This window comes from Ascaphus truei, chromosome 2 (assembly GCF_040206685.1).
Source record: "Ascaphus truei isolate aAscTru1 chromosome 2, aAscTru1.hap1, whole genome shotgun sequence".
Classification (NCBI taxonomy): Eukaryota; Metazoa; Chordata; class Amphibia; order Anura; family Ascaphidae; genus Ascaphus; species Ascaphus truei.
In genome coordinates, this window is record NC_134484.1 from 294,207,409 (window position 1) to 294,235,226 (window position 27,818).

General features: G+C 49.1%; 2 protein-coding genes across 4 annotated transcripts in view; one reads left to right on the forward strand and one right to left on the reverse strand.

The window, feature by feature from the left end:
- Positions 1-2,815, reverse strand: part of CLPTM1L (CLPTM1 like) — a 383,886-nt gene extending 381,071 nt beyond the window's left edge. For both annotated transcript variants that reach the window (XM_075586346.1, XM_075586345.1), the window contains exons 1-2: positions 2,487-2,815; positions 1,597-1,833 (exon numbers count right to left, since the gene is read on the reverse strand). In XM_075586346.1, coding sequence (XP_075442461.1) covers positions 1,597-1,758 — 162 coding nt within the window. In that variant the 5' untranslated portion in view covers positions 1,759-1,833; positions 2,487-2,815. The remainder of the gene's footprint in view (positions 1-1,596; positions 1,834-2,486) is intronic.
- A 94-nt stretch (positions 2,816-2,909) lies between these two features.
- The window catches only part of LOC142488670 (uncharacterized), an 88,041-nt gene continuing 63,132 nt past the window's right edge, over positions 2,910-27,818 (forward strand). The window contains exon 1 of one of the 2 annotated variants that reach the window (XM_075589082.1): positions 2,910-3,311. The gene's annotated coding sequence lies outside the window, so the exon portion shown is untranslated. The remainder of the gene's footprint in view (positions 3,312-27,818) is intronic. The other variant, XM_075589083.1, reaches the window with a different exon arrangement.

The window sequence follows — 27,818 nt, forward strand, 5'->3', positions numbered from 1 at the left end:
CATTGAATCCAATTGACATTGCATTACTTTGTATTTATCCCAGATCTAAGGGAGATAGAAGTGTACTGCTGTTCTTTTGTATTAACCACATAGCTTAGCCACCGTTTTTTGTCTGCTGTTAGCTTCATTGTTTCTACCTTGTCAGGTACCATAGAGCACTTTATCCTGTTCATTCAGGCTTTTGTATTGTCCCGAGTAGGACCCTCTGGTTGGAGGATATAACAAGTTTTGCTATACACAGGGGATCCATGCCTTTATTTTAAATTTCTGTGCTTTGTATTTTAATTTTATGTTCTGTGACAACCCCTAATAAAATTTTATGATTTTGTACTGCCAGGCAAACTTGGGTGCTTTTTTAGGGCTCTTTCTCTCTCTTGCAATATTATCTGCCCTTATAGCACCACCGACAGATTATTATATCCAGATTTACCTTGTCGATTTTTTAGTTGCCTTAACTTGTCTTGTGGATGCGGGGTCATCTCTTTTTCTCACAATATATATATATATATATATATATATACACACATACATACATACATACACACACACACAACCCTGCCTTTCACCATTATTACCTAGCATACAGTGCTTCCACTGCAGCAAGGGATTCTGGGAAATGACATGAAATGAGTACACAGTGCCACCTTTTGCTTCAAATTCATTTTGACATGGACCCCTATAAGCTTATGATTGCTGCATTGCACAGCTTTTCAGTACGGCCAGGGTTAACCTACCCATATATATAGAAAAATCTTCCCGCAAACAGGACATGCAAACGGCAGCACAGCAATGGATGGAGAGAGGCTGATGGTGAATTAAAAGCAGACTTTATTCAAACAGCGTGCTGTCAGGTCCTCTGACGCGTTTCGGCCCGTAGTAGTTGTCTTTGCTTATATTCTATAGCTAATTTTTTAATTGTAATAATTTTATAAAAGAAAAAAAAATAAGTTATATGGTGGAGAATCAATTTATAAGACTTGAACGGTTACCCAGCACAAAAACCTCTTGCTGCCGTAGGGCCCTGCAGTGTATTAAGACACTAAAAAAAAGTATGCTGCTGGTAAGTACTATGTACATTATTGGTACTATATAAATAAAGATATACATAAATGCAAAAACGCAGTTTTAGGCCTTTTTCTATATTGCCTGAGGCACCAGATATGGCCAAAAATTCCCATTGCAATAAATGGGGATTTTCAGCTGAAAATGTTTGCTTGGGACTATAATTACCCCCTTGAGTGTTTGGGGGATTCTCTAGGGTCCGTTGCGGGTAACACACAATAGCTCATGCCGGATCAGTTGCATTAACCCACCACGGAATCTCTGAGGTGGATTCACAAAGCTCAATTACAGGTATTAGACATGGATTGGTGTTCACTTCAAAACAACCAGTTGTAGGCGCTTTGTGAATCCCCCCTTGCTGTGGTTGTTTTAGGCTTAAATAGCAATGGGTGTTTTTACTACCTACCCACTATGAATTTTCTATTACTTTTTCTTTCAATATTATTTTGAGGGGCAACCCTTTTAAAACTTGCAAAAACAGAAAAGCTGTGGTAATGATAGCAAGCCGTTCAAACTGTAGTAGACCATACAGACCTGCAGTTTGGGACTCTTGGAGAGGTAAGGCTTGATGCAGTTGCTGCTGTGGCTTTCGCAGGGCTTGGTGTAGACAATACCATACATCACCCAGCAGGTGTGCACCACGTAGACGATGAAAACCCCCACCACCAAGGTGGTGAAGGAGCTCCTGTTTAGCATGGTACAGGGAGCAAGGAGAGCAGCTGGGTATCCAAAACGGTCAGACTTGGGTTACCAAGGCAGCCGCATCAAAGACTGTATCCAGTTGGGAGCAGATACGGAGAAAGGATGATTAGGATCACAGCGATAAGTCCCACTCATAAAATTTGTTCTACAGTTACTCAAACTATTGTGTTTGCATAAAGAAAAATTACATGCAAATCCTGCGTATAATTATGTATATACAGTGCGTGCATATATGACAATATAGGGCAAGTCGTGTTAGAAAAGTATGTGTAACTACATACGGTACCAATGTCTATAATGACACTTTCATTTGCTGTGTCATTATCTATTTACGTGTCAGTGTATTATCAATTTGTTAACTTCAACTATCACGGCTTATACTGTATTTGAACTCTTTGGGTCTATGACCCATTCACAATAAGAGTACATTATTCCTTTCTTCTATATAGGGTATCAGTTTATATATCTCCATATAAATGTTATTGGTTCATGGATACCATGCTGTACCTATGCCAAAGTAGCAGTTTCTCAGTCATACAATATACATATCGAACAGCCTGCCAGCAAAAAATATGTGACATGCATAAACTCATATGTATAGTATCTTAAGTGCATCTTTTTATATATAGATTACTGCATCACACGCTGTGTTTGCAATACACTATGCTTATATAAAGGCTTCTGCAAACACTATCCATATATCTGCATATGCATTTCCTCACCTACTATGCTTATTCATATAGAATTTTGCATGACACCCTATGCATATATAGGTGTGTGACTTTGTATTGTACTAGATACGGCTGTAAATATGGGTCAGGCAGAAGCAGCAGTTGTCATTTGACTGTTAGTAGTTGTCAGGATCTCGCGGACAGACAGCGGGAGCAGCGGTTTGTTCTCGCAACGAGCATGTCACTGCAGAACGGCGCTAAAAGCTAGAAGACACACGCGGATATCCAATAGAACATAGCAAAGAAACCCGCGACCCCAACAGTTGTATGATCTCTCTAAAAAAAAACGCTGTCACCGCCGGATTCGCAGAAGCAGCGCTTCCGGGAGGCGCATGAGAGACGTCACAACATCTGCGACAATTTTACGGACCACGTTTCCTTTATCCGCCATTTTGAGTACGGGCAAAAAGAAAATACATGTCACAGGAAAGGGAGATTGCTAGAAGGACTTCGGAGTTGTACGACGGGTGCGAGGGTACACATGTGATGTTTTCCCAAAACAAAGGTGGCCGCCGCTAGTTGTGTTGCAGTTAGTGTGAGCAACACGTCAGTTAGTATAGAGCTGGTGTAATAACTACTGACTGAGAAGTAAACGAAGTTCCCCGTTTCAAATAAATACGCTTATTGCTGGATTTAACAAAGTGTCTGGCACTAAAGAGTCACGAATACTTTGACTTTCCAGTTAACATGTGAAAAGTTTATTTGAGGATTCGTAGTGAAAAAGTTGGACATTTCTTAAACGTCAGTTCACTTGCATTGGAATGTGGGGATAATTCCCATCGAGGCAGTAACAAAAGCGATACACTTTAAAATGAGGTAATCACCTTCAAAAATGGGAAGAGTTGGTCAATATCACCTCTGGTCAGAACTAAAGGTTTTATAGCAGCAAGTATAACTATTTAATCCACTTAAAAAAAATTCTAAGCACGATTGAGTTCCTGGTTGTTTTTTGAAGTGAAACTTTTTTAGTGGCACCTACTTCTGATGGGGCTAAACTGGTGAGATGTAGTCGAAATGTGAAACGGAAGTGACGTCACGGCACCCGCTCCCCCCACTCGTCTGCTGTCACATGCGACGGCCTAACGGGCGTCGCTCCCCCCACACGGCTGATGACATGCGGCGGCGGCGCTCCTAACGGCCGCCATTCCAGCCACTCCCCCCACATGTCCGCCACCGTTCACCGCCCGCTGCCCGCTGACATGCCGCGCATGCGCGGTAGTCATGGTGATGGACGCCACGGCTCGGAGACCTCCCTGTGCTGCCGGGGCAATGAGGAGGATGGCTTTCCCCCTCCTCCTCCTCACTCCCGAGTCCGCTCTCCCTCTCCGCGAGCCGAGCCCTTTCTCCCCCTCCTCCCCCCAGTCCGCTCTCAAGACTGCACGGGCACTTCCGGTGCCCGCTGCTTGCGAGCGCGCGCAGTCCTGCCGCCGTGATCTGAGGTGAGGGGTAGGGGGTGATGTGAGGAGGTGCAGGGGGGTAATGTGAGGAGGTGCGGGGGGTGATGTGAGGAGGTGCAGGGGGGTGATGTGAGGAGGTGCAGTGGGATATGTGCAGGGGGGGCAATGTGCAGGAGGGTTGATGTGCAGGAGGGGTGATGTGCAGGAGGGTTGATGTGCAGAAGGGGTGATGTGCAGGAGGGTTGATGCGCAGGAGGGGTTGATGTGCAGGAGGGGTGATGTGCAGGAGGGTTGATGTGCAGGAGGGTTGATGTGCAGGAGGGTTGATGTGCAGGAGGGTTGATGTGCAGGGGGGCGATGTGCAGGAGGGTTGATGTGCAGGAGGGTTGATGTGCAGGGGGGTGCGCATACGTCACACACACACACACACTGTCACACATGCACGCACACAGAGTCGCACGCACACACACACAAAAGGAATTCACGCTTAGTGCAAATAGCAAATACAGGGGATGTGTGCCGAGCACGCATGTTCTAAGTCAAATTTATTTGCGTTTTGTCAATTAAATTGTATTTTGATTTTTAATTAAAACATCACAAACACAAATACAATTTCTGTGACAAAAGTCAAAGAAGTTTCACTTACTAAGCGTGCACAGCACACACAGCTTTTTTTATTTTTGGTTTAGCCTAATGACATTTGTATGTCAATCTGCAATGACGGACAGCCTAAAACACTTAATGTGAAAACCGCTTAATGTGGATTAATGTGCCAAGAAGTACACCAATTGCCTTCAAACTTTGCACAGTACATGCTTTGCACTCCCCAAAGCTATCCTGCAAATTTCATGGGTTGTGAGAATATGCACTGCAAATTATGTACGTAAGCACTTCATGGAAGTGGAAAATGCTTAATCTAAAAGTGCTTAATGTGAATTAAAGTGTCAAAACATAAACCGATGTACTTAAAACTTGGCTCATGATGTGCTGTATACTGCCCATAACTATCCTGAACATTCTACAGCATTAGCTAATTATTCACGTTAAGCACTTTAATAAGGGCTGTATGTACATAATTGTGTTTAATGAACTAACCATTTCCCACATTCCCTGTGTAAGTGGAGTTATTTAAGTGATGTTTATTGAACCCGTGTGTGCCCTCGCCCCCAAAACCAGGGGGCCAGAGCTGTGTGTTTGTGGATGTATGTGGAGTGAATGCAAAGTGTGAGTTCATGTCCCTCCTTTCACTCTCCCTGATTAGGAAATACTTATTAGGAAAGCTGTTGTAAGGGGGATGCAGATAGGGGAAAATCAGTAGTTACACTCAGGCCAACGTATTAGGCTGAGTCCCCAGTGCGTTCTGTGACACGCGCGCCCGGCGGGCGGGGGGCAGCATGTGCACAGCGCTAACCGGATCTGCGGTCTCCAGGAGAGAGGGAAGCTTGCGATGGGAGGGGACGTGGTCTGGGATTTGCGGGGGCGTGACCATTACGTCACGCGGCTGGTTTGCCCTCATTGGGTGAACCGCCGGTGGGGGCGTGGCCACGCCTCCGTCGCAAGGTTTGAACTCAATTTGATTGAGTTGTAAAAAACCTTGCAGCACGGTGCGGTTGCACCTTCAGCGTGAAGGTGATTACTGGGCCAGCCCCATTGAGGGGCGGTACTTACACGCACAGCGCATGCCGCGCCGTGCGCACAGGCAGTTACTGGGACCGCAGCCTTAAAGTAGCGCTGCGCAAACTGCGGCCACCGTTATTGCATTGGTTCTGTGGGTTGCAACCGCACTCACCACATCACTGTATTTAGGTCAATTGGATAAGTGGGTTGCGGTTAGGTTATTTCCGCACATTGCTACACTGAATCACGGCCTAAACCGCTGGTTAATTGGATAAGTATGGCTGCGGTCATTTCTTCGCTCCAGGCCTTGCTACAATAAGTCACTGTATATCAAGGTAGATCCCAAAGAAGGATCAAAAAGGTTCCCTCACAGTTGAGCACTCATTGTATGGAGTGTAATAAACAGACTAACATTGGTCTATCAAAATGATATTGTAGATAGGTCCAATTGTCCCATCTAAACCAAACTGGCCAGGAAAAACAATAAAGTTTTATTCAAATATATACTCATTAAAAACACATAAATCACATTCAAACATTAAAATAACCCCGTAGTGAAGTGGCAGGTTCAGCAAAATCAATAGATATTTAAATACCGATTCAAATGTCAAAATACTTGCTGTCAGGCAATCATCTAATTATACAGACTCAAATGTCTTTCCAGTAGGTAGGAAAGCAAGCAGATAGTATCATACAGCATGTCTCCCTGGCATTACAATAGACAGAGATATATGTCATACATAGTACTGCATAGAAAACGGTTAAATCCGTTATCATTCTCTGCCAAGATGTCTAGCATGAATCATCATTCTATCGCAGTATAGTATGGTCGTAAATCTATCTATAACGGTGTTATGATGGAATATAATATCCCCACCATAGATACAAATGACTGTTGATATAGATAGACTCAGATGATAAAGTATGTCTCTATGGACTATGCTGTATATGGCCAGGTGCATGTACCAGCTAGCAGGGGGGCATGTATCAAAATGTGTTCCCACGTTAATGAGTGGCTAGAGGTAATTGAAGACCAATCACCTGTACTTAATGTTAAGGATAGGGTTACAAAAGGTTTATAAACGGTTGTCCACCCTTTATCCTTTGTCTTCTGATATCATCTGAACTGTTACCTGATTGCGAGAGAATTGCTATGCAACATACTTCTCATCCCCCATCCCCAAAGTAAGTATACTTCTTGTCTGTTACTGTATTATTTTGTGTGTTCACCTATCCAAAGGAATAAATATACTTTATTATATCTAAGCCTCGTTCAGTTCAAACCCAGTATTTGGTGTAAATTACAACCTGTGATAAGCTATCGTCACACTCATGTTTCAGGAATAGCTTCTACAGCAGTGTCCCTCGGACGTGAGGGCATGGGTCTTTGACCGTAAACCTAAGACCTATGTGGAGGCTGCCAGGATGGCTGACAAGTTTATCTGCAGTTGTTTCCTGATGGACAAGAAAGGTGCCCCCAAAAGATCTGCTATGCCAGCCAGGGGGTCCAAGCAAACTCCCAGTGGGTGCACAAACCTGCAGCAGTTCCAAGTCCACGGAGTTCAAGCACGAGAGGAGGTGTTACCTATGGAACCAAGTCGGTCACCTCCGACCTGACTGCCCGGACTGTGCCAAGTCCGGTGAACCCCATAAGGGGCAACGCTCTCCAGCTGCGAGGCCGGTCGCCCGTGTGCGGCTGGCACACACAGAGGAGTCAAGTCCTGCGGTGGAATCAATCCACAGAAGGACGTCCAGGGAAAGATCTGCACTTGACCCCCAGGAACCAGCAGTGGAAACAGAGGGACCTCAGGTTGCACCAGTCAGGTTGCAGCCTAATGATACAAAGAAAAAATAACTGCGCCAACCGTATTAAAATGGGTTCAAAGTTTCAGTCCCTCATAGAGTGTAGTCCTGCTGCCAGAGTTTCTTTCAGAGGTGGATTCTGGTGTTTCAATGTAAGTGTGCCTCCTATACATCTCATTCCCAGTATACTACAGTGATTTATCCTTTCCTGATTGTGGTCCCTCTGCCTGTTTTATATTGCATGTGTCCTGGAAATCTGAGTGAAACACCGCGCCGGAGGATCCCCCCCCCCTCTTCTTTTCTGCAGCCTAATGATGTCCGGCAGAAGCATCTGCAGAGGGTGACAATCGGGAATCGTCAAGCAGACAGCTTGCTGGATTCTGGTGCCACTGTTACACTGGTCCAACCTGACATGGTTCGACCAGAGGATTTGCTCCCGGGCACCGGGATGTGTGTGTCCATGCCAGATGGAGTACCGCGGTCACTCCAGGTTGCCCGGGTCTTTTTAGATTGGGGTGCCGGATGTGGCATGAGGGAGGTGGGGGTATTGCATGGGTTGGATGCCGATGTTTTGCTCATAACGACCTGGGGTAGGTAACCCGTGTAGTCACCGCAGAGCTGGCTCCTGTTGCAGCAGCACCAACCCCTGTCCCCCTTCATTTGACCTATGGTTCCAGCTGTCTCTGAGGAGACCAGACAGGTAAGCCAGACTTAGTCACGACCAGGGACTGACTTACCGTTCCCTTCCCCTGTTCCTGTGTCCCCTGACATAGAGACTACGGGTGGGTGGCCAGTTTTAGGAACAGAATTTAGGAATGCGGTGAAAGCTGACCCCAGCTTAGAAGGTATGAGGCTTCGGGCGTCCGAGTCTCAGGAAAGTGAGGGGTCAGAGCACTTCTTGTGGCACCGCGGGCTTCTGTATAGGGAGCATGGTTCTACCGAGATAGTGTAACGCGTAGCTCACCACAAAAGAAGCACGACGCGGTGCTGAGGTAGGGAATTGATTAATGCCAACCCACAGCCACGTGGGCGCACCTAGGATGTAGATTGGTCGTGCAAGCCAGGTCAGGATTAGAGATGTGAGAATAGTTGAGGGTACTTGCAGGTCAGGAGTGGAGAGTTGCGGATCGTCGGGGTGCATAGCCAAGTTCAGGATTGGAGAGTAGCGGATCGTCGGGGTACGTAGCCAGGTTCAGGATAGGAGAGTATCGGATCATTGGAGTACTTAGCCAAGGTCAGGACTGGAGACTGGAGAATGGTCGTTCGTAGCCAGATCAGGAGAGGAGAGATGTGGAGTCCAAATAGAGAAGTAGGGTCAGGCAACAAGAGGTAAACAGGCATGGCAGGCAAGGTCACAGGACAAGAATGCAGCAAGGCACGGCGTCACACTAGACTATGCTCAGCAATGAGAGTAAGAAGCAGGAAGGTATATATAGGAAGAATCTCCAATAGAAAGCCAGGGCGGAACCAGGAAGTGAAATCCAATTGGCTGCTGGTGCACACAGGTGTGCCCTATGATGCAGCCTGATCAGGAATGGAGGCAGGCCCGATCACACGCCGACCTGCACGTCACGGAGGTCAGGGGGCGGAGCCTAGCACGCATCACTCCTACGCCGGTCCTGTCCATAATCAGATCGGGGGCGGAGCTTGGAACGCGCGTCAGCGGGGAGGCTGGATGAGCGCACCCGTCTCGCGCCGGAGCGGGGGGCGGAGTCAGATCCCGCGGGCGGAGAGTTAGACCGCGCAAGAGGGCCACAAGATTGCGCGTCCTGGATGTCCGTCACGGGAGGGACTTTAATGTGAGGAGGCGGTCTACGGCCGCCAGGATGGCGATTCCTCACAGTACCCACACCCCCCCCCCTCTAGGAGAGATGGCTTATCAGGGAATTTGGAATGAAAGATGGGGACCAGTCTGGCTGCGTGAAACCGATGTCTCGGAATCCAGGATCTTTCCTCCGGACCGAAACCTCTCCAATGCACCAGATAATGCAGAGACCCTCTGGAGATCTTGGAATCCAGAATAGATTGTATCTCATATTCGGGTTGGCCTTGAACCATCTGAGGAGAAGTGGACGGAACCAGAACTGAATAAGCATTCTGGACCACAGGTTTGAGAAGCGAAACATGAAACACAGAGGGGATCCTCATGGAAGGATGAAGGGCGAGTCGATACGCGACCGGATTGATCCTCTCGGAGACAGAGAAGGGTCCAAGAAATCTGGGTGCGAATTTCATAGAAGGGACTTTAGCATGATATTCCTGGATGACAACCAGACCTTGTCGCCAGGTTTGAGGTCCAGAGCAGGTCTGTGGTGGCGATCTGCCTGATTCTTCTGCCTATTGACTGCTTGCCTGATGTTGACCTTAATCCTTTTCCACAGGTCTTGCAATACTCTGATTCTGTCATCTGCCGCTAAGACCCCTGAGGAAGGTAGAACAAGAGGAGGAGTAGATGAGTTGAATTCGTAATTTACAAAGACAGGGGACTCCAAGTTTGAACCACTCTGTGCGTTGTTGTGGGCGAATTCGGCCCAGGGTAAGAGTTCAGCCCAGTCATCTTGGGAGTCCGATACAAAGCAGCGTAAATATTGTTCAAGAGACTGATTGGTCCTCTCCGTTTGATCATTAGTCTGTGGGTGGTATCCAGATGAGAAATGAAGAGCGATACCTAGTTGGAGACAAAACGAGTGCCAGAACAAGGAAATAAACTGAGAGCCTCTATCTGAAACTATCACCAAAGGTATTCTGTGTAAACGAAAAATCTCCCTGATGAAGATGTCAGCTAATTTGGGAGAATTGGGGAGACCCTTGAGGGGTATGAAGTGGGCCTGTTTCGAGAATCGGTCCACTACTACAAGAATTGTGTTCATACCCTTGGAGACAGGTAAATCCACAATGAAATCCATGGACAAGTGTGTCCATGGCCGGTCAGGAACAGGTAGAGGCTGAAGAAGACCCGAAGGAAGTATTCGGGGCATTTTAGTCCTGGCACACATAGGGCACGTAGCTATGACATTTTTTACGTCCTTTTGCATTTCCGGCCACCAAAAAGTGCGAGAGATAAGATCTAGAGTCCTCTTGGTGCCGGGGTGTCCTGCCGATTTGGACGAATGGCTCCACTCGAGGACCTTCTTACGGTGCAGAGAAGAAGTGAAGAGACAGTACTGCGGTGGCGAGATGCTAGGAGGAATGTGGCTTTGTTGACGGACAATGTTTTTGAGCGCTCCAAATGATGTGACCAAAACAATACATTTGGGGGACAGAATGGGTTTTTGCTGATCCTCAGTTTTGTTGTCCAGGGAAAATTGACGAGATAAGGCGTCAGCTTTGACATTCTTGGATCCAGGAAGATGGGAAATTATGAAATTAAATCTAGAGAAAATGTAAAGCTTGCGCGAGCCCACAAACGAGACCTGACCCCGGCACTGAGGTGGGAAGGATTATGCCACGCACCCACAGTAGTGGGGGCGTGTCCTGAAGGTGGTTTATCAGCGTTGCTGAGTCTGGGTCTGAGAGAAAGGGTAAACTGATACTGGCCGGTGTCCATGGGTTGGAGAGATACACATAGTTATGTCCGTAAGACAAAGGTCTGGGATTGGAGAGATACACTTAGTTGGAGTCCGTAAGCCAAGAGTCGGAGTGGAGAGGTACACGTAGTTGAAGTCCATAAGCCAGGGGTCAAGAGCCAGAGAGAATTCACAACAAGCTGGTTCGGTACACAAAGGGTTAACTGCAGGAAACTAGACAGGACAAGGTAAAGCAAGATAAGGCACACACAAGGCTACACTTTGTTATGCTCAGCAAGGTATGACAGGAAGAGGCAGTCCTTTATAGGAGACAGGAACCAGTAGGAGAGGGGGCGGAGCGAAGGCAGGGCCTCCGCAGATGCCAAGGATAGGCTGCAGGAGACAAGGACTCATAGCTAAACTTGCCACACAGCTGGGGCTCGTTGCGCGCCGTCATGCACAGCGGAGGTGCGGCGCATCTGAGGGGGCGGAGCTATGCTCCGTGACCGTGCATAGACAGAGCGGGTGCGCGCACGCTCTGTAACAGGAGCGGGGATGCGCGCATCAGCGGGGGGAGGATCTTCGGCAGCTGCCACTTCAGTACTATAGGTAAGCGAGGAGGGAACGCGCCGCAAGGGACGCGTTCCCCGATTCCTCACATTATCCCCCCCTTGAGGATCGGACGCCGACCGATCCAAGTACGGCTTCTGCGGATACCTGGCATGGAACCGTCTAAGTAAGCCGGGAGTGTGGACCTGGTCGAATGGCACCCAAGAGCGCTCCTCCGGACCGAAGCCTTTCCAGTGCACTAGGAATTGTATCCTTCCCCTGGAATATCTGGAATCAATAATTGACTGGATCTCGAATTCCTCTTGACCTTGAACCAGTACAGGAGGAGGAGAAGGAAAAACATCAGGGTACCTGGGACTCTACTTGACAGGTTTTAAGAGAGAGACATGAAAAACAGAAGGGATCTTCATTGATGGCGGTAAATCCAGGGGATAGGCCACAGGATTGAACCGTTCCAGAATTTTGAAGGGTCCCAAGAATCTGGGAGCCAATTTCAAGGTTGGTGTCTTCAGTCTGATGTTCCTCGAAGAGAGCCACACCTTGTCTCCTGTCTTGAACCTGGGGGCCTCTACGCAATGTCTTTCTGCCTGATTCTTCTGTCTCCAAATGGATTCCTGGAGGGTTCTCCGAATCTTCCTCCTAGACTCTTGAAGAGAGTTGACTCTGGCATCAGCAGCAGGGACTCCAGAAATGTTAGAAGAAATAGGAAGGGTATTCAGATGATACCCGTAAGTGATAAAGAACGGTGACTCTTGGGTGGACTAATTTCTAAGGGAGTTATGTGCAAATTCGGCCCATTGCAACAGATCAACCCAATTATCTTGTGTATGTGAAATCACACTTAGCCTTGAGAAAGCGTTTCTAATCGCAAAACGCGCGCGTCGGCTTCTGTCACGTGCACGCGCGCCGTCAGTACTCACATGGCAGCATTATCGAGTTGCAGAGCAAACCGCTGCCAGACGGCTAACGTGTACTCCCTTCAATGTTGGGCAGGAGTCTTTGTGGTGACTCGGTGACGCATGGTGAAGCGATGGCTGCTTGATTTCCCTTGTTATTTTGTTGCATTAGTGTAACCAGCACTCCTAACGGTGGTAGCACATTCATTAATATGTGCATAGGCATACCAACAGCCACACCGTTTCTAGGGGTATATTAGCCACGGCGTGTGCATTTATGAGTGGTATTAGCTCTCTGTATTTTTGGACTTCATGAGCTAGTACCCAAGTGATTTATATGTGAATTAATATGGTGCATATGTGACTGATTTCCTTCACTAGATCTGTATACCATATGCTCATTGAGCAGTTTACTAACAGTGTGTTCAGTGTTGCTTTGTGGCAGTATTATAACAATGGGCCTCATGCAGTAAGCGTCGATAATGTTTTTTTCGGCATTTTTCCGCCAAAATTGGATTTGAGATTCAGTAAGCGCCGATAAGTGCTCAAAATCAGCAGTTTTTCTTCTCGATAAAAGTTTTTCGGCATGCGCCTGGCAATAAGCCCCTTTTCGGCATTTATCGGCACTTATTTAAATCGGCTGTATTCAAGTAGGCCAGATCAGCTTATCGGTGCTGATCGGCACTCAGAAATGGAGATTTCATCAGCAATTGGTCCCGCCAACTAAAGTTGGCAAGTTGGAGGGGAGAACGATCGGTAAGGTTGCTGGAACGGCACTTAGAAAAAAAACCTCATCACTACATCAATGGAGCGGGGACTTATAACATTATAGTAGTGTTTACGTTTTATTGCTCACAATACTAAAGTGCTTAGCATTACAGTGTGGAGGTCATTCATTTCATTGTGTCACCCCTTACGTTTATTATTTGCATAACATTGTACTTTTATATTATACAAAAATTACACTAGATGGCGCTCATACACTCTAAAAAAAACACAACTTAAACCATGCAGTGAAATACTGTATAGTGACTGGTGATATCAAAATAAATCAAAAATAAAGTGCACAAAGTGATAAATAGGCACTCAAACCCTTAAGGACTGTTTCACGGTCCACAAAGTAACAGGGAGAAGAATCAGGGGAGCGTCAGTGCCTAAGGAAAAAACGTGATACTCGCATAGTGCAATATGTTAACAATACACATACACAGGCAGAGCTCTCATAAGAGCACAATAAAGCTAGATATCAATGATCACTAAGTATCAGAAATACTAACTATGTATTTACATCTATAATAGAAAGTGTCCCATACACACAGGAGCAACAAATAGGAGGTAGAAATCCAAAAGAGAGACACCAATCCAAAACTTAAAAAATGTAGATATTTATCCAGCATTGATAAAAATTGGAGGCTTACAGGATTCCGGAAAGGTAAAAGCAAGTTTGTACACATGTAGATTTCACTCGAGTCGCGTTCTCGGGATTTCTGCACGATGCTGCTTCCTCATCCGGTCTCCGACCTGCGCTGCTTCAGGGGGCCGATACGTCACTTCCGGGTTCTTCAACACGTATAGCAGACGCCACCGGAACTCCACAGCAGGCTCTCTCCCTCTGGATCTCACAAGAGGGGTTACGCTCTACGCGTTTCGCCGTACGTAGTGACGGCTTCGTCAGGAGTGACGTTGCCCCATAAAGAGATGCTATTTATACCCTTTAATCTATGCTGACCTTTCCTCCTATTGGACAGCAGATAAATTGGTAATTGACTTCATGTGTCCTCCCAATCCTCACAACACTGTTATACAATTAACCTTTAAAATACACAACAATGTTTATTCACTTCAAAGTAAAATACATCTTTATTAATAAAAAAAATCCTATTCTAAAAATTAACGAAGTGACCTCATATGCAACTGTGCTATTTCAGGAATTGTATATAAAATATATAAGAGACATAAAATATAATAAGATCGCTCAAAATCTAACTTATAATATATGTTGAAACGGCGATTGATGTATCTCAAAATAAGAACATAGGGAAAAAAACACAATTAGTTCACAGTATGTGCATTTTCAACCTTAGTTGCAGTCTAAAACAATTTATTGTCTAAAACAATTTATTATTACAGTTTTTTATAGGAAAGCACTTAGCTCAAAATCCACATTAAGACCTAGTGGTACAAGTGTTTGTAAGGTGAAGATCCAGAAGCTTTCTCTTTTTTTAAGAGCAGCTTGTCTGTCTCCACCTCTCCAATGTGTCAACACTTGTTCTATAACTGTAAAAGTGAGCCCAGATGTATCCCCATTATGTTTTTGTAAAAAATGGTTGGACAGGTACTGTAATGTGTAGTGACACCTCTCCTTACATTGCCAATGTGCTCAAGTATACGTGTATTTACAGTTCTTGTTGTCTGGCCCACATATTGTAATCCACATGGACAGGTAATAAGATATACCATATAATTAGATTTACATGACAAAAGTTGTTTTATGTTATATCTTTGCCCTGAGGTATTAGACATAAAGCTAAATTTGTCCTCTGGCCTATGTTTACATGCAGTACATGAGGTACAACCATAAAAACCTTTAGATTTGGTTAGCCATCTATTCCCCTCACTGGTTATTTTAGGGAGGGCACTAGGGGCTAATTTATCTTTTAATGATTTTGCTCTTCTAAAGATCACGCTTGGATTTTCAGGGACAATCTCTCCAAGCACAGGGTCATTTTTTACAATGTGCCAGTGCTTCTTAATTATTTTAGTAATCTTATCTGATTGTCTATTGTAATCTGTCAGAAATGAGTACTCAAAAGTTTTAGTAGATTTAACCTTCTTTTTATTGCTCAGTAAATCATTTCTATCCAAATCATTGACTTTTTTAATGGCATCCTGTATGGTCACATCATTGTAATCTTTTTCTAGAAACCTTTCTTGTAGAAAAACAGATTGTTTTTGAAAGGTACTTGTCTTACTACAATTTCTTTTAATGCGCCTTATCTGTCCGTATGGGACATTTTGCAACCATTTCGGATGGTGACAACTTGTGGTGGATATGTAGTTGTTTATATCTACACCTTTAAAGAAGGTCTCTGTTTTTATTATCCCTTCCTCAATGAAAATGGTCAGGTCCAAGAAATTAACTTTTTCCTGACTGTATTCACAATTGAATTTTAAGTTAAGCAAGTTGTCATTAATATAGATGATAAACTGTTTAAGGCTTTCTTCATTGCCTTTCCAAATAAACACAATATCATCTATATACCTGCGCCATAGGCACAAATTCGCACCCAGCTCTGCAATGGACCAAATATGGTCTTCCTCCCATGCTCCCATAAGAAGATTTGCATAGCTGGGTGCAAATTTCGTGCCCATGGCGGTGCCACATTTTTGCAGGTAATATACCCCCTCAAACAAAAAATAATTATGTTCCAGGATGAACTTTATGCCATCTAGAATGAAGTTGGCCTGTTCATTGGGCATATCTGGATCTTTTGATAAGGCCCTATCTACAGCTTCATGTCCATCTCTATGGTTTATACATGTGTAGAGGGAGGTAATATCACAGGTTACTAGATAACATCCATTTTCCCATACTTGACTTTCTAAGATGCGCAAGATATCCGTTGTATCCTTAAGATAGGAAGGAAGTTTAGTGACATAGTTTTGTAAATATATGTCTACTAGCTGAGAGACCCGGCGTTGCCCGGGATGTAAATGCGTAATAGGTAGTATTATTTATAAATCGTGGAACAATAGGTGAGTATTTGTTATAAAGGTTTGGGGGGGGGGGAGAAAGGGGAGCGGGGCGGGGAGAAAGGGGAGCGGGGGGGGGAGAAAGGGGAGCGGGGGGGGGAGAAAGGGGAGCGGGGGGGGAGAAAGGGGAGCGGGGGGGGAGAAAGGGGAGCGGGGGGGGAGAAAGGGGAGCGGGGGGGGAGAAGGGGAGCGGGGGGGGAGAAGGGGAGCGGGGGGGGAGAAGGGGAGCGGGGGGGGAGAAAGGGGAGCGCGGGGGGGAGAAAGGGGAGCGGGGGGGGAGAAAGGGGAGCGGGGAGGGGAGAAAGGGGAGTGGGGGGGGAGAAAGGGGAGCGGGGGGGAGAAAGGGGAGCGGGGGGAGAAAGGGGAGCGGGCGGGGGGAGAAAGGGGAGCAGGGGGAAAGGGGAGCGGGGAAAGGGGAGCGGGGGGGGAAAGGGGAGCGGGGGGGGAAAGGGGAGCGGGGGGGAAAGGGGAGCGGGGGGACGGGAAAGGGGAGCGGGGGATGGGAAAGGGGAGCGGGGGGACGGGAAAGGGGAGTGGGGGACGGGGGAAAGGGGAGTGGGGAAAGGGGAGTGGGGGACGGGGGAAAGGGGAGTGGGGGATGGGGGAAAGGGGAGTGGGGGATGGGGAAAGGGGAGTGGGGGGGGTGGAGAGCAGTGGGCATATGTATTGTCATAATTTATGTATGGGCATTTCCCCCCCCTCCTCCGTGCGTCCATCCCCCTGCTGGTTCGGCTGGTGGCCCCCCCCCCGTTCCCCGTGACTCCCCCCCCCCCATTCCCTGTGACTCGTGGCTCGCCCCCCCCCCCCCCCCGTTCCCCGTGACTCGCGCTCCCCCCCCACCCCCCGGCGCCCGCTTGGTCCCCCGATGTGCCGTCCTGCTGAGTGAGGCGTGCAGGCGGCGGCAGGAAGCGCCCTGTGTGGGCCTGAGACTCGCGCCCCCCCCCCCCAGCACCCGCTCGATGTGGCGTCCGGCTGAGCGGCGGTAGGAAGCGCCCTGTGTGGGCCTGAGGCTGAGGCGGCATGCGCAGTGGGCCTGAGGCTGAGGCGGGACGCGCAGTGGGCCTGAGGCTGAGGCGGGACGCGCAGTGGGCCTGAGGCTGAGGCGGGACGCGCAGTGGGCCTGAGGCTGAGGCGGGACACACAGTGACTTACCTGAGCGGGTAGTAGCGCCGGGGAGGTAAGGGAGCAGCTGGGGTAGGAGAGCCGCTCTTCCCGTCCGGAGCCAGTGCAGGGCGGCGCACGTGATGGGGGGGGGGCGGACAGAGGGTGTGTGTGTGTGTGTGTGTATAGAGCTGCTGTGTTGTGTGTGTGTGTGTGTGTGTGTGTATAGAGCTGCTGTGTTGTGTGTGTGTGTGTGTGTGTGTGTGTGTGTGTGTGTGTGTGTGTGTGTGTGTGTGTGTGTGTGTGTGTGTGTGTGTGTATAGAGCTGCTGTATATTAGCGTTAGGGACCCCTGATATGTGGTCTGCCGTGGCGTTGGCTCAGGGGCTTACAACAATTTTGGCCAAAAATGTCAAACTAAAAGACCATTTTACTTATTAGATATTTATACATATATATTTAGGCACTGTACCGTGTATGAGTCTCACTGGATGTGCTAAAACTGAGCTTTGTCTGTGTTTTATGTTGTGTCTCTGGTTTTAATATATATTGCCATGCTCAGTAGCACTCCTCTGTGACACTCATATGCTTATATATATGTTGTGGTCATTTTGAGGGTTCAATAGGAGCTTGTTACAGTAGGTGTCCAGTATGTTTTACAATTCTTGTCCAGCTAGTCATGGCTGATTGGAGGGTGGCAACCTCCTTCCTAATTTAAGCTCACCCCCTCCCACATTTAAATGGTTATGGGCTCACTCCATAGCATCTTCCACTCAGGGGAACTCGCCTGCTTGCAGTTTGGCTGTGAGGGCTTTTTCCTGGCTGGATCCTGCTTCTCCTTCCATTCTGAAGCGTATGTGCAGAGCTCCCAGGCATTTGGTAAGGAATCGGCTTTATTCTTTCTTTATTTGTTATATTTTGTTGTGGATCTGTGGGGGAGTATACTGTGAGTATACTGGGAGTTTTATAGAGGGTTTTTGGGTGCATTTTCAGGATTAAAAACCGTTTTTGGTTTTCACCCAGGGGCTGCAGTGTTTTAACCCAGCATAGCTGCAGTTTAGCTGGCTGGAAAACTGAAGTCTCACCCCCTCTCTCCTCCCTCACTACAGGAGGTTTTTACTGGTTGTTTAAACTTCCAATTTCACTCTTTTGTTTTCTTAAGCCTGATTCCTTTCTCACTTGCAATTGAGAGCTCTGTGTCTTTTCTATAAAAAATTGTGGTGATTGCTTATTACAACAGAGAGAGAGTAACCAATAAGGGGAATAAGATTTAAAACTGCAGCAGGTTTTTAAAAGCTGCTGTTTTTTCCCCTTGCAGAGAGATCTCTTCTTAAAGAGACAGTTTCCTCTCTGTACCTCTCTCCCTAAGCAATACCCTCCCCTGACTTAGAGGCTTATTTGTTATCATGCCTGGAAAGGGGAATAGGACAAGTGCGGCAACGGGGGCGACGCCCGGATATAAAACACCAAAAACTGTGGCCCCTAGGAGCAACACTCTTAGTCACAGCCCTAGGCCTGGTCCTTCCAGTGCCCTGGCCACGCCTCCCCCAGCACCTGTTAGCAGCGTAACCCCTGCAGTCCCAGTTCCAACATGGGCGCATGTGGCAGTTGCAGGCGATGGCCCCAGCAACAACAATGCTGGGGCCACGCCCTGTCTGAGCAGGAAGCTTGGGGTGAGGTGCCCAATGTCTCCTGGCCTAAACATGGAGATATATGTGAGGGCTGTGGCTGATGTGGTGGGTCCCTCTGCTGTGGTGGCGGCCAGCAAAATGTATGGGAGGGGCATTTTCTTCCTCCGTTCGCTGGCTGCCACTCACACCCTGGTGCAGAAAGGCATCAGTGTAGGGGGGAAATACATCCCTATAGAGCCCATGGAGGGGTTAGGCACAAAGGTCATTCTGTCAAATGTGCCCCCCTTCATCCCAGATAGCCTCATGAAGCCATACCTGCAAGCCCTGGGAGACATTAAGTCCCCCATAATAAAATTATCTTTGGGCTGTAGAGATAGGGCGCTGAGGCATGTGCTCTCATTTAGGCGGCAGGTACAACTGCTGCTGCCGGGGAGCACTGAATCTGTGGAGGGTTCTTTTGGGGTGCACTACGAGGGCATAACATACACTGTGTACTATGGCACGGAGGGGGTAAGGTGCTATTTGTGCAAGGAGCTGGGGCATACTCGCAGGAGTTGCCTCAAAGGGAACAGAGGACCTATCCCAACTCCTACACCCGCCCCTCCCTCTGCCAAGACACCCCGTACCGCTGTGCCCACCACAGCGGGGCCCTCAGGGGCCCAGGTCCATCCTGGGACCACAACAGATGTCGCGGTCCCATCTGGAACAGTGACGTCTGTACCTCTCCCCAAAGAACAGAGGGAGAAGGAAAAGCCCTTGAGAGCCCAGGTCCCCCCTGGGACCACAGAAGATGTCACTGCTCCATCTCAAACAGTGACATCTGAACCTCTCCCCCAAAAAAAGAGGGATAAGAAAAGAGTCACCCCAGAACAGTCACCCTCTGTTGTCACTGTCCACCCCCAAGAACACCTTACCCCCAATGTAAGCACCGTACAGGGTGCGGGGGAGCAGGAGGAAGCTCCGGCTGGAGAGACAGTGGCACCCTCTTCTGGGGAAGCACCCCCCAGGAAGAAGCCTTTTAAAAACAAAAACAAGAGGGTGATTGAGGAGGGCGAGGAGGGTGAACCGTATTACGTTCACCCTCAGAAGTCTCCGAAGCGGAATGTAACAGCAATTCCGCACAGGGTGGCCCTGTCTGGCCCACTGGTTAGGATTAGCCAGTGTGAGCCGGAATCCATAAATATGCAGCCCCCCCCCTCGAAGATCTGGAGGGAATACAAGGGGAAGAGGAGGTACCCGGCGTCCCTGGGGTGGAAGGTCAAAGTGCTCAACAACATGAGGCTTTGCCCCTAGAAATGGACGTTGGGAAGCCTTCCAACACTCCTCCCAGTTGGAGAACATCCCCCGGGGACTTGTGCTTCGGTGAACCTTTCACACCGAAAGTAGCTGTCTTCGGAGACTCGGGGGTCGACCAGAATCCCCCTCCAGCTGTACCACCTTCGGATGAAGCACCTGAGGCCGAGTCAGGTTTTATGTCACTGGAAGGAGGGGATTGGCTAGGGCTGACCCCCATGGTTGAGGATTTAGAGGATGGAGCAGGGAAGACAGGTGTAGGAGAGGAGGCTTTAGCGAGCAATTCGGGATACACCTGGAGGGTGTCTGACGTGAGCCCTCTTCGCAGAGAGTTTTGGTCTTTGTCAGAGATGACTGCCAAGCTGGACTCTCTCCTTGAGGTGCATGCTGAGGAGTGCCCTCCCGCGGTTGGCGAGTGCCCTCCCGCGGTTGGCGAGTGCCCTCCCGCGGTTGGTGAGTGCCTTCCCGCAGTTGGTGAGAACACCTGTGGCTTCCCATTTATCCACACAGCGATAGAGGAGATTAGGTGGGCACTGGGTGCCTCTGTGGCCCCCGAGGACACTCAGGAGACCGCTGCCTCCATCATACCGCCTCCACATACCCCTGAAGATTCTACCCCGGGGTTGGATGTGGAGGATATAGTGGACCCCCTCGTGGAAACACCGAAGAGGGGACCCACTCTAGGGCTGAGAAAAGCTCCCACAGAGAGGGGCGGGGGTCTTGAGTTTTTCAGCCAAGAGGAGCTTGGGGAGTTGGGGCTCAGTGAGGCGTCCTCTGGCACCGCAGAGTCGGTGGGCTCCTTGAGCCCCGTTATCCCTGCCCAGGAGATAGATGAGTTCCTAGGAGATACCCTTCACAAGCAAGGAAAAAAGAAGGTGAAGTTGGCCCTCAAGAAGTGGAAGGATGCTTCGTTCATTCTCCACTCTCTTTTTGTATACACCAGGGCCAACCGCAAGGCCAGAATCTCAGGGTCTAATGAACATGTTCGTGCCCTGAAGTTCTACAAATTGATGCGAGAGCACGTAAAGGCTTCTCAGGGTGTAGCACCCTGAGCGCCTGTGGGACGGAAAACTCTTTGACTACCAATGGCTTTGAGCATCGGTACGCTTAACGTAAACGGCTGTAAGGACGGGTTGCGCAGGTTTCGGGTACTCTCCTTTTTACAGAAGGGAAAGTATTCTGTGAGTTTCCTGCAGGAAACCCATACCACTCCAGAGGCTGAAGCCAGCTGGCATTTGGAGTGGCGAGGCAGTGTTTTCTTCAGCCACCTCACTTCATCATCTAGTGGGGTGGTGACCCTGTTCTCTGAGTCCTTTCAACCAGAGCTGCTGCTTGCCAAAACTGTTGTTCCAGGTCGCCTGTTGCATATCAGGGTCCGACACGAGGACTACACGTTTAATTTCCTGAATGTGTATGCTCCTGCCACCAGACCCCTGAGAAGGCAGTTCTTCGTCAGAATGTCTGAATACCTGGAGACAGTCGACACGAACGAATACGTGGTGCTCGGGGGTGATTTTAACTGTACCCTCGAGGCTCGGAAAGACCGGAATGGTCCGGAGCCACACCCGTGTTCTGCGTCGGCCTTGCGGGAGGTCATCACCCGCTACTCCTTGGTAGACGTCTGGCGAGAACAACATCCTGAGGCATCCACTGAGTTCACACATGTTAGAGTGTTTAGGGGCGAACGGATGTCCTGGTCCCGGATAGACAGGCTGTATATTTCCAGCCACAGCCTGTCGCGAGCCCAGTCCAGTGCCATTAGGCTGGCGCCGTTTTCGGACCACAATGGTGCGTCCGTGACGGTGACGCTGCTACCTGCAGCACCTTCAGCCGGTTATTGGCACTTCAACAATACTTTGTTGGAGGACAAGGGGTTTGAGACGTCGGTCCGAGACTTTTGGATGGCCTGGAGAGGTTGCAGGTCAGACTTTGCCACGTTAGAGCAGTGGTGGGACGTGGGCAAGGTTCATCTGCGCCTCGTGTGTCAGGAGTACACCAGAGGTGCCAGCGGGCAGCGCGATGCCGAGATCGAGGCCCTCAGGGAGGAGGTGCTCGATCTCGAGAAGCGGCTGTCTGTGGAAGGAGACCAATACCTGCAGAGTATGTACGTGGAGAGGAAGTACGCTCTCCAGGACTTGGAAGATAGGAGAGCTCGGGGGGCGTATGTGCGATCCCGCATCCACTTCCTTCGGGAGATGGATCGCGGGTCGCGCCTCTTCTACGCGCTGGAGAAAAAGAGGGGAAACCGTAGACATATCACCTGCTTGTTGGCAGAGGACGGTACTCCTCTGACTGACCCGGAGAGCATCCGGGACAGAACCCGGAGATTCTATGTAGATCTTTTCTCTCCTGAGTCAATCCAGCCAGATAAATGCAGGGTCTTATGGGAGGGGCTTCCCACGGTCGGTGAGGATGGAAGGGAGCGGCTTGAGTTACCTTTGACCCTGGCCAAGCTCTCTGAAGCCCTCAATCTCATGTCCCGCGGAAAGACGCCGGGTCTAGACGGGCTGACTGTGGAGTTCTTCCGGTTTTTCTGGGAGATGCTGGGACCTGATTTCACCGAGGTCCTAGCCGAAGCCCTGGAGACCGGTGAGATGCCCCTTTCGTGTCGGCGGGCAATACTGTCTCTGCTGCCGAAGAAGGGGGATCTCCGCCAGATTTCCAACTGGCGACCGGTATCACTGCTCAGCACGGACTATAAGATCGTAGCCAAAGCGCTTTCGCTGAGGCTCAAGTCCGTGCTGGCAGAGGGGATTCACCCCGACCAGTCCTATACTGTCCCGGGCCGGAGTATTCATGACAACATCTTTCTGGTCCGGGACCTGATGCACTACGCACAAAGGACTGGTCTATCAGTCGCCTTCCTGTCCCTAGATCAAGAGAAGGCGTTTGACAGAGTGGATCACCGTTACCTTATGCAGACCCTGAAGGCGTTTGGCTTCGGCCCACAATTTGTGGGCTTTCTCCAGATGCTGTACACCTCTGCAGAGTGTCTGGTGAAGATCAACTGGTCCCTGACGGCACCTTTTGTGTTTGGTCGGGGAGTACGTCAAGGGTGCCCCCTGTCTGGGCAACTGTACGTGCTGGCCATTGAGCCCTTCCTCTGCCTACTGAGGAGGAGGCTCACCGGGCTGGTGCTGCGGGAACCCGACATGCGGGTAGTCCTGTCGGCTTATGCCGATGACGTGCTCCTCGTGGCCCAGGACCTAGATGATCTAGAGCGGGCACAAGCGTGCCAAGAGGTCTATACCGCGGCCTCTTCTGCTCGGATAAACTTGTCCAAGTGCTCCGGAATTCTGGTGGGTCCCTTACAGGTGGACTCCTTGCCCTCCGCGTTTCGGAATGTCTCGTGGGAGAGCGATACTCTCAAGTATCTGGGAGTCTACCTGTCTGCTGCGGAGGTCCCGGCCCCGGAAAACTTCAGTGATCTTGAAGAACGGGTCGTTGCTCATCTGAGGTCATGGGTGTATCTGTCGAGAATGCTTTCCCTCAAGGGAAGAACCCTGGTGATTAATCAGCTGGTGGCCAGTCAGCTTTGGCACCGGCTGATAGCCATGGGTCTGACCTCCGAATTTATCAACAAGAACCAGAGGAAGTTGATGGATTTTCTCTGGATAGGGAAGCATTGGGTCTCTGCGGAAGTTGCGTGTCTCCCTTTGGAGGAGGGTGGACAGGGAGTGGTGTGTGTCCGCTCCCAGTTACACACTTTCCGCCTTCAATACCTGCAGAGATACCTATTCGCAGATCCGTCTCCGCAGTGGTGCCAGCTGGCAACCAGTTTCTTTCGCCAGCTGCGCAATATGAGGTATGATCGGCAACTGTTTATCATCAGGCCCGAGGGTTTAGGTAGAGACCTCTCGGTGCTGCCGGCATACTATCGGGGCTTACTTAAGGCCTGGAAACTGGTCTCCGCGACCAGGAAGGAACAGGCGGTGGGGGTTGATTTCCTCGCCGAGCCCCTGCTGTATAATCCGGCAGTGGGGGCTCGGATGTTGGATTCACCCTCTATTTGCCGCCGGCTAATCCTGGCGCAGGTGACCAGAGTCGGAGATCTCCTGGACTATGGGCGGCGATACTGGGTAAGAGCAGAGGTGCTCGCGCCCCGTATGGGTCTGCGTACTGCCCGCGTCCCTCGTCGCTTGATCCAGGAGATTACGGATGCCATCCACCCCGACTTCATTGAGGGGGTATTGCAGACCGGAGAGCCTTGTCAACCTATCAACTTCAGCTCTCCGGATCTTTGCGTGGAACCAAAGCCACGGCAACCCCCTCGGGCTCTTCTCTCCCCCAACCTCAGCAAGTTGGGGGATATGTCCCCGGCGTGTTTCCGCGGCATGCCGAGGAAAGTCCTGTATTCTCTTGTGCTCCATATAGTGCATTACCTCGCCCTTGTCACCCGCCCAGACACCATCTGGAGGCGGGTATTCCCTGTGAACGAGGGTGAGAGACCCCGGTGGAGGGAACTCTATTCATCTTTGGTTCCCGGTCCCGCCGGGGATTTGGGTTGGAGGGTCCTCCACGGTGCACTGAGCACAGGAGAGTATTTGGCACAAACTGTCCTAACTCCCGGGTGACCAGCCATCTTGGAGTTATGACCCCATTGCAACACTTCACATCGGAATTGGGGAAGAACAAATAATTTAGACGAACGTGTGGACGTTTAGGATCCTCTGCCTGAGCTTGCGAAATCTGTTGCAGAAGTGATGAAGATATGCCAGAGATGATCTGTGCAGGTGGAATGATGGGTCCCTGTTTCATCTCCTTGGAGCTGTCAGGAGATCCTGGACGTATCCTACCAGGAGGTTCATACTCTACGCATAGCACTGGATGCCTCCCACCAAGAGATCAGCAGTTGCCGCACAGAACTGGAAGTCTCTTGAAAGGAACTTCACAGTCTCACTGAGGAGCTGGACATCTCTCAAACAACTATCCACAGTCTTAATATGGATCTCAAAGTCTCTCAGAAGCATCTTCAGACCCCCAACCTAGAGATGGAAGTCTCATGCCAGGAGACAGGGAGTCTCAAAGCAGAAGTGCATAAATGGAAGGAGGACTACAAGGTGGCCCTGAATTTTACAGAGATTGCAAAAAGAGAAAATTTAAGACTGAAAGAAGAAAATTGTGATTTGACAGACCACGTCAATGAAAAGAATGAAAAGCTGCACGAGCTTGAAAAAATAAAGAAACTTTTGGAAGATGAAAAGTTTGAAGCAGAGTACCAACTGCAGAACCAACTGCAAGGTATGTGTACGCACCTCCAGAATGCTGAGGAGAAGCAGAAAACTCTGCAGGAAGAAAATCAGCAGGCTGCTAAAGAAGTACAAGTGCTGCAGAAAAGTCTGATTACCCAGTGTGTCCCCGCAAAGCAGCATGAGAAACTGAAGGCCACCCTGACCATCACCAAAGCATTGCTAGAGGTCAAGCTTAGAGGCCAGGTGACTCGGTACAAGAGGGAGCACTAGAAGGTCCCGAAACTGAGACAAGTAGCTGCGGCCCGAGCAAAGAAATTCACAGTGCTTCACAATATAATGAAGGAGACGTGGAAGCAAGCTCAGAGAAAGCACAGTGAGGAGATGGATACCCGGAGATGGAGACATGCGCGAAACAGGTCTTCTCTGGACCCGCCTTCAGACTCCGCTCACACAACGGGCATGCATGGTGCACGTGTGCCGCGCGACCGAGTCGCCACCCTCTGACGTTGGTGACGTGCTCGGAACGAAGCTTCACCCCCAGGTGATCTTGTCTTGTGCCTTGCTGCATCCTGCCTTGTTCCTGCCTGACCCCTGCTGCGTTATTGGACTCCGCATCTCTCCTCTCCTGACCCGGCTTATGTACGACCATTCTGAACTCTCTACTCCTGACCTCTGCTATCATTACATAGTTACATACTTAGTAGATGAGGTTGAAAAAAGACGTACAGTACGTCCATCAAATTCAACCTATGCTAAATTTAGACAACAGATACTTTATTCTATATCTATACTTACTTATTGATCCAGAGGAAGGCAAACAAAAAACCCCATTAAGGGGAAAAATTAATTCCTTCCTGACTCCAAGAATTGGCAATCGGATTAATCCCTGGATCAACATCCTTCCCATGTATACTTATTTGGTATATCCCTGTATACCTTTCCCATCTAAAAAGATGTCCAACCTTTTTTTGAACAAATCTATTGCATCTGCCATCACAGTCTCCATGGGTAATGAATTCCACATTTTAACTGCCCTTACTGTATAGAACTCTTTCCTTTGTTGCTGGTGAAATTTCCTTTCCTCCAACCTTAAGGGATGGCCCTGAGTCCTTAGTACTGCCCGTGGGAAGAATAGTTCTTTTAAAAGCTCCTTGTATTGTCCCTGAATATATTTGTATATAGTTATCATATCCTCGCAACGATTACTCTCCACTTTCCAATCCTGACTTTGGCAAAGTACCCCAACAGTCCGCTACTCTCCAACCCAGACCGGCAAGTATAAATGACTACTCTACCTTTTATACTCCTGACCCAGCTTGCAAGACCAGTCTACACTCTAGACGCACCCTCGTGGTTGTGGGTTGGCATTTATACAATTCCCTACCTCAGCCTCGCGGTCGCATCTGGTTTGTGGTGAGCTACGCGTTACAGTATGCTCAGCCACACAAACTTCAACCCCGCTGAGGTAGGAAGAGTCCTGAGTACGCACGCCAACATCCTGTCTAGCATTGAGGAAAAATTGGTGGCTAATGACCAACATATGCGCATACTCCAGGAGAACTTCAGATCCCTCACTCTCTGTATACATGAGTCTCAGCCTGTTCCTAATCCTGTTGCTCCTGGTGTAGTGTCTCCTGTCATGTCTGCCTCTCATCCGCTTCACGAACCCCGGCTACCTACACCCAACCGCTATGGAGGGGATCCCCACGAATGCCATGGGTTCTTGAATCAATGCTTTATTCAGTTTCAGATAAATTCCTCCCGCTTCATCTCTTCACGTGTCAAGGTGGCATACATTGTCTCTCTTTTTACAGAGAATGCACTTGCCTGGGCTTCTCCCATCTGGTAACGGAGGTCTGATCTCACTCAAGACATCGGAGCCTTTATCAGGGAGTTCCGTCGGGTGTTTGATACGCCTGGCTGCAAGGTATCTGCTGCTTCTACTCTATTCTATATTTCCCAAGGTAACCGTCCAGTTGCGAAATATGCACTTGAGTTCAGGACCATTGCAGCAGAGACTGATTGGAATAATGAATCCTTGTCGGCTACTTTCTGGCGAGGGCTCTCCGAAACTCTAAAAGACGAATTGGCTACTTATGATCATCCCAACGATCTGGAGGACCTTATCGCCATCTGCATCAAAGTGGACCACTGTCTTCAGGAAAGGAGGTCAGAGAGAGGGCATCACCGGGTCCTCACGTCTAGGATCACTCCGGTTTAGGTGAGCACAACCGAACTACCACCAATGGACACTTCCAAACCCATGTAACTGGGAGGTACTAGTCTGTCTAAATCTGAGAAGCAACGTCGCATGAATGCGGGTCTTTGTCTTTATTGTGGGAATCGCGGACATCTTGCCTATTCTTGTCCCAATAAGTCGGGAAACGCAAAATTCCCATAAGAACCAGGGGAGTCTCATTGGGAACACTTTCTCTCTCCCCTATCGCTGTTGATAACCCTCCTAGGATTCTCCTTTCCATCACTCTTTCTGGGGACGGGTTTCTTGTTTCTACCCTTGCCTTCCTCGATTCAGGTTCTGGGGGCAATTTTATAGATTTAAAACCA